The sequence below is a fragment of the Sinocyclocheilus rhinocerous genome, unplaced genomic scaffold (assembly GCF_001515625.1).
Source record: "Sinocyclocheilus rhinocerous isolate Xijiao unplaced genomic scaffold, SAMN03320098_v1.1 scaffold429, whole genome shotgun sequence".
Taxonomy (NCBI): Eukaryota; Metazoa; Chordata; class Actinopteri; order Cypriniformes; family Cyprinidae; genus Sinocyclocheilus; species Sinocyclocheilus rhinocerous.
Genome location: NW_015665829.1, coordinates 1256725 through 1263831, shown reverse-complemented (window position 1 = coordinate 1263831; position 7107 = coordinate 1256725). Strand labels below are relative to the sequence as shown.

At 33.9% G+C, this 7107-nt stretch overlaps 2 protein-coding genes across 2 annotated transcripts in view; one reads left to right on the top strand and one right to left on the bottom strand.

The window, feature by feature from the left end:
- The window catches only part of LOC107731555 (mucin-1-like), an 8875-nt gene extending 5560 nt beyond the window's left edge, over positions 1-3315 (bottom strand). The window contains exon 1 of the mRNA XM_016542670.1: positions 3165-3315. Coding sequence (XP_016398156.1) covers positions 3165-3315 — 151 coding nt within the window. The remainder of the gene's footprint in view (positions 1-3164) is intronic.
- LOC107731563 (DNA-directed RNA polymerase III subunit RPC7-like) lies at positions 3172-6643 on the top strand. Its single transcript, XM_016542679.1, has 8 exons — positions 3172-3286; positions 3432-3556; positions 4262-4391; positions 4613-4681; positions 5500-5556; positions 5696-5766; positions 6040-6162; positions 6457-6643. Exons 2-8 carry the CDS (start codon positions 3440-3442, stop codon positions 6541-6543), a joined length of 654 nt encoding a protein of 217 aa, XP_016398165.1. The 5' UTR covers positions 3172-3286; positions 3432-3439; the 3' UTR covers positions 6544-6643.
- The last annotated feature ends 464 nt before the right edge of the window (positions 6644-7107 follow it).

The following is a 7107-nucleotide window of genomic DNA, read 5'->3' as shown; positions in this document are numbered from 1 at the left end:
ATATATATATATATATATATAAAGTACTATATATAAAGTTTATGAAAAACATTTATGACATACAACATTTATTTATCATTTATCGCCTCTTGTCTTGTTAGTGTTTTATTGAATTCATTCAATTCTTTGCATCCTCAACTATATGCTGTACATGGTTTGAGGAAAAAAGCTTCAGTGCTTCTTTAATTGTCTGCCTTTATTCAGTGGTTCATTGGTAAAAATGTTGCTCCCACATCAGACTATACTTACATTGTGTGACTCAGGTTTCCACCCTAATGTTTGAATTAAGCAATAGGCAAAATAAATTTCTCCCACACAGCTATAACAAAGGGTGTGCAAAAAAGGACATGTTGGTCACGCCAGATCCTTCCAAGTATAGGTCTCTGCAGGAAAGTAATGGGCGTTACCAGATCGGGGCGTTTTTAGACCATGTTTCCTGATTGGCTGACGTCATAGTGACCGTAGGCTTAGGGGTGGGGTTAGGTAAGGGGGATCCTTTTGATTGCATGATTGAGAAACACCCTACAGTTTGAAAACACCCACAAATTCAGAAACGCCCACTTTTGCTCTGCAGAGACCTCAATCTCGATCCTTCTGCCATAGTTTCACTGATGTGAAATCATGTGAGGACATGCCACCATTCTGCCACCTGCTGGAAAAAAACAAAAAAACAACATAAGGTGAATTCAGGTAAAGTGGGTCTTTAAGCTTCTTTGTACTGTGCTCAGTGCAGTTTTCACTTTCAGAGCATAACAGTGGTCTTTAATTAAAAGGACACTATTTCTTTAAATGGATAATAATCTGAATTGAATGAATTGAGTGAACTGAATTTTACTCATAACCTATAGTCTATCCCCCGGTTTTACAGACAACTAAGGCTTAAGCTTAAATGTAAGTCTGAGCTGTTTCAACTGAAAGAAACTTGCACTGATTAATCCTGGCTTAATCTAAGCACTGTCTGTGAAACCTGGCCTGCAAAATATGTTGCTGAATATTTTTGTTTGATAATATTTGTTAATAAACTAATTAAAATACAGGGTTTTGATAAATCAGGGATGGCCCACGTTGCCTGAAAATACATTTGTCTGGAATGCATGATCTCTAAATGAATATTGGTATATATCTTGCAAATACCATATTAGACTATATGAACTGAATTAAAATGGTATATTACAGCTAGACCTTAAAGTTAACTAAAGTGAAAAGAAAAGAAAAGATACTCAGAAACATACTTGATACTCAGAAAGACACCTTCAAATCACAAGACTCTGCAGTCGTTTACATCTATTATGACCCTTAAATCTATCAGGATTAGTACTTGACTTATTTATAAAAATCCGCGACCACAATCTCCATAAAATGATTAAGTGAATCTTTTAACTTTTATAATAGTCTTGTCTTGTAATCTCAAACAACATCTGATTGGTGCAGAACAAGGTAAAATGTGCCGTGTGACAACACCTTTAAAATGGGATAGACCTAATTTTTATTTATATATTATGACATTTAATATTCAGCATCAGCTATATGGCTTGGTTAATAAGACTGTTATAATAAATATTTACCATTTGCTAAGTTTCGAGTACCACACCCCCGGTACAAACCCCGCCCTCCGACATGAAAGTCTGTGTAGAGCAGTAATAATAATAATAATAATAAGTATGTGTAGAGAGCAGTAATAATAATAAAAATAATAATAATAATAATAATGAAGTCTGTGTAGAGAGCAGTAATAATAATAATAATAAAAAGTCTGTGTAGAGAGCAGTAATAATAATAATAATAAAAAGTCTGTGTAAATAATAATAATAATAATAATAATAAAAAGTCTGTGTAGAGAGCAGTAATAATAATAATAATAAAAAGTCTGTGTAGAGAGCAGTTTTTTATATGCGGCTTCCAAAAAAAAAATATACAGCATTATTAAGATTGTTAATACCCACTTAATAACACTTGTAGTAGCAATATAATAATTTGTAACACTAGGATCTTCCTAGCGAGGAGTCTTTCCGGTTGGACTGTAAAGCGAGAATAAAGTAAAGCACGTGTGCATTTGCCGGATGTAAACACAACTACCACGTGTTCAAGCACTAGTGACTGTGCCGGAGGGAGGGGCGATACCTCTTATTTTATTTTCGATCCAATACCGATATTTTCAAGCCCAGTATCGTCGATATCGATACCGATACCTATAAACTAAATTGATCTTTTAAATTATTAAAATAATATAATCAGTAATTATACTCACTTAATATTAGATTTTAAAGCCACATTTTTTTTTTACATTTCATAAGCCTTTTTTGTTTGCACTGTCAGAAATAAAATATGCTATAATTGTATTTTAGCCGTTTACTGGAGCAGTAACCTCAAAGGTGCACCTTTGAGGGTACCTCATGAAAAATAAACATGGTGTTACATAAGTACTAAAATGTATTATTATTACCATGGTAAATTTGTGGTTACTGCAGTTTTACTACAAATACTGTGGTTACTGTAATAAAACCATGGTTAATTTTTGTAAAAGGCTGCCAGGCTGTTGTACCACTAAAGGTGAAACTTATTAACTTATTAACAGCAATTACAGAACATAACACAATCCATTTGAACTTTTAACAGCCAGTTTAAATACATTTACTTGCCCAAACTAGCCAATTTAAAATAAATATTACATGTACACAAAAGTTTGGGGTCAGTAAGATTTTGTAATTTTTTTTTTTAAGTCTCACCAAGGCTGCACTTATTTGAAAAAAAAAAAAAAACTGTAAAAGCAGCAATATTGTGAAATATAACCATTAAAAATAACTATTTTCTGTTTTAATATATTTTAAAATGTAATTTAAAATGCATCTGTGATCAAAGCTGAATTTTCAGCATCATTACTCCAGTCTTCAGTGTCACGTGATCCTTCAGAAATCAGTATAATATCATTTGCTTTTCAAGAAGCATTTATTATTATTGCTGCTTCATATTTGTGTCGAAACCGTCATGCATTTTTCGGAATTAATTTTATATATAGTAACAATGTTATGCAATGCATGTAATAATGTGGCAATGGTATAGATCTACTTACGCTTCTGATGCTTTTGGGATCGCAGCCCTATTTGAACAAGCAAAGTATGGATACTTAAGGATTGATCCGCCCATCCCTACTGTGCCGCACTCACACATGGCCTTACATTCAGCAGGCAGCTGCTGATCTGTGCACACGTTTATTGGGGTCAGATGAGGCTGTTTTGGAAGGACAACTCCGTGAAAGCGATACACTGAACCCGAGACTCGTTTTGAGGTAAGCTGTTTAGTGACTAATCCAAACATTACTGCTTAAAATAAAGTCAACCTTGTGGATCTTTCCGGTTTCATCGTGGCTGTGAATGGTTTTTATTGCTAATGGCTAGTTATTATATACTCGCTGACATTGATTGATTGTACAGGTAAAGTCATGGCAGGCAACAGAGGTCGCGGAAGGAGCCAGTTTACCTTCAATGTGGACACACTCGGATTCGGGAGGGGTGACTCTTTACCCACATCTGCACATACACCTTCTCCTCTTTTTCCTGTAAGTGTTTAACGGCAAATCGAGTGTCTTTACATTGTAATATAACATCAGTTGTTGTTATTACACATATATTGTGCTATAAATGTCTAATTATTGGTTTGGGAAAAGTGATTGTTCTGAGAAAAGCTTTTGTTTGAGATTTTGTTTCTAATGCAGTATTTTAAAGTGTGGTTTAACAGTCCAAAACAAAAGCATTTTGGGGTTTGCTGTATGTAAAAATTTTTTTTTTTGTATTTATTTTTTTTTTTTTAAATGGTGTATGCTGCTTTAGTCCTTTTTTTAGTTTGACAGTAAAAATTTAATTATTTAATATATTTTTATTTTTTATCTAATTTTATATTTTAATATTTTATATATATACTATACTATTTTTTCTTTCAGCCTATGCTATTTAGGCCATTTACCTCTATGACTTTCTTTCTTTCTTTCTTTCTTTCTTTCTTTTAAATACAAAAGGAGATATTTGTTATTTGCTGCTTTGGTCCTTTTTTTGAATTTGGCAGTAATAATTAATTTATTGTCTATTTTTTTTAATTATTTTATAATTTTTTATATTATTTTTTACTATTTTTATTCATTATTTTTATATTTATTTATTTATTTAAAAATATTTTATTTTCATTAACCTGTGTGACTGACTGACTTTCTTTCTTTCTTTCTTTAAAAAATAATATTATTTAAAAATGTATATTATTGTTCATTCAGCCTATGCAGTGTAGGCCAGTGCCTCTGCATACAGGAGAAGAGGTGGACTACATGCTCGCTCTTAAGCAGGAGCTGAGAGCCTCCAGCAAGAACCTGCCGTTCCACATAAAAGCAGCCAGAACAAAGACAGGTAAGACGGGTGGAGGCAACATGTGGGCGATACATTGGTGTATAAAGAGTGGCCAATTCTGAGCACAAAGGATGAAGATCCAGCATGACTTGGAGAACGAGGTCCTGCAGTCTCTGGATTTGCATTTGAACTGTGGGCAGTCACTGAGATATATTCAAAGCCAACGACCCATCAGTTGAAGATCAGGTTTGAACGGCTCTCTTTGTTGTTTTCTTTTTTAGATGTGGCACGTTACTCTGATAAATATCAAAATGGAAACCCGAAGTACAACTGCATTGAATGGAGTCCAGGTGAGACACTACAGATGATAAAACAGAGGAAACCTTAAAGACAATAATGTACAGTATGTGGAAAATAATGTGTTTTTTTAACTTTAAACCGCATAAACACATTTCATTACACCAAATACACAAAATAATGTTCTTTTTAGCAGCATCATATGACCCCTTTAAATCTGAAATCAACCGCGTTCAAATGGATGCTTTTTGTGCACTAAAATGTATATCTGCTTAAATCGATGAAATCCAAGGATTGGTATCTGACACATAGTTAAAAGGTTTGGAGTCAGTAAGAAACAAATACTTTTATTAATAAAGCAAGGGCACATTAAATTGATCAAAAGTGGCAGTAAAGACATTAATAATGTTTCTATTTCAAATAAATGCTGTTCTTTTGAACTGGTGTAATGGCTGCTGAAAATACACTAATGTATTCAATTACATAACAATGCAAATGTAAATAAATTCTTCAGTCAATTGAAAATATTCAAATAGAAAACACTTATAGTAAATTGTATTGATATTTGACAATATTACTGTTTTTACAATACAATGTAATTCACTAAAATTACAAAAACATTAAAAATGCCAACTATTGAACATGTGGTGTACAAGTGGACATTCTCTATTATATTCAGTTTCTGTTCAATTTAAAAAGAATTAGTAATCATGAACGGAAATGAATTGGTCAGGAGATCTGACAGATGTATTTGAAAAGAGGATTTTAATCAGTACCATTCTTTAGTTACTGTGCTACAGCGGGACTTGTTTTATAGTCAAATCTATTTCAAAGTCAGTTCTCTCTAAAAAAATATTCAAATTCATTCCAGACTGGAGCCGAATGCCTAAAGAGCTTTGCATTAAAGTACGGAAAACAAGGAAAACAGGTGAGAGAAACTCTATTACTATTATTGTTATTATCATTAATAATGTGTGTAGGTTCACAGGCTTGATATTAATGCTAATGCATGTTATAATATGTGTAAAGCATGTTTTTTAATACTTCTGCTCCATTTTAATTCATAGGTGCCAAACCACAACTCACACAAAAACCAAAAGTAGCTGCTAGAAAAGAAGAGGTTCTCCAAAAACTAGAGGTATAAGTTCACAGAAAGCATAATACTGTGTTATGTTGCATTAACTGTGCTGTGCATAAGATGTTGTAACCATGCTTTGACAATCAAATAAATTGGAAAAAAGTGTCAAAAATCAGATTAAGGGTGAGCTAACTGAAAAACTTGAAATAGAAACTCAAATGAACAGACTGAAACAAATGACACGTGTGCTTTTCTGCCTTCTCCTACTTTTCTGTTTTCAATGCTGAGGTTTAATCCACGCATGCAACGTTAATATTGTGCAATGACCTTTAGACACTTGAGAAAAGAGAACAAGAGCAGCATTCTGAGGAAGAGGAGGATGACGAGAAGAAGAAACAGAATGAGGAGGAAGAGGAGGAGCCGGATGGAGACTATGACGAAGAGGAGCTTGAAGATGTAAGAAGAAATCATCATAATTTGATAGATAATATCTTACAATCTTTGTGGCGCTGTCATTTGCTAATTTTCTTCCTTCCGTTTTTCCACAAAAGGAGATATTTTGGTTCTTAGGCAGTATAAATCATTGTTACTTTCCATTGGCTTAGCCCTTATGTAAAAAATATCTTCTTTTGTGTTCCACAGAGCAAAGAAAGTCATATGGTTTGAAATGATTAGCACTAACTATCACTCTTTAAATATCCAAGCAGATTAGGAAGGCTCCTAGTAAAGAATATGTGTACTGTGTTTCAGGAGACAGACTACATCATTTCCTACTTTGACAACGGAGAGGATTTCGGAGCGGATAGTGATGACAATATGGATGAAGCTGTCTACTAATGCATTTAACAGGCATTTTATTGAAAGCTCTTCTCACTGGGGGATGAATATTTCTGAGTGAGAGTGAAAGTATGCATTTCAAGAAGAAGCGTCTTGATTCAAGCCCGTGCTATGTGCTACACATACTGAATGTGATTGTGACTGATGTTGTTAGGATCCAGAGAGTGAGTGCTGCTGCTAAAGATGCCGTTCTGGGATTTCTAAGCTGCTTCACGGAAACAGATCGTGATCGATGCAGACACTGCTGCTATTCCAACAGTGCTGGAATGTTACTGAAAGACAATCGGCTTTTAATTTCAGTTGTATTATTGTAATTGGAAAGCTCTGCTTAAAAAGGCAGCACACAGAAGCCATCATTCCTTTTTGTCAGACAGGAGAGGACACTACAGACCGTTTGCCTGCATAGTTAATGCATCTCATGTTTACACCGGATAATGCCTTGAATCGTGAATTACACCTGTATAAGAGTGACTTCATCTGTTTTAAGTTTTTTGTCTGAGTGGTTTGAGTGTGTGAATGTATAATACACAATAGGGAAAAAAAAAAAATTTTTAGGCACCATGT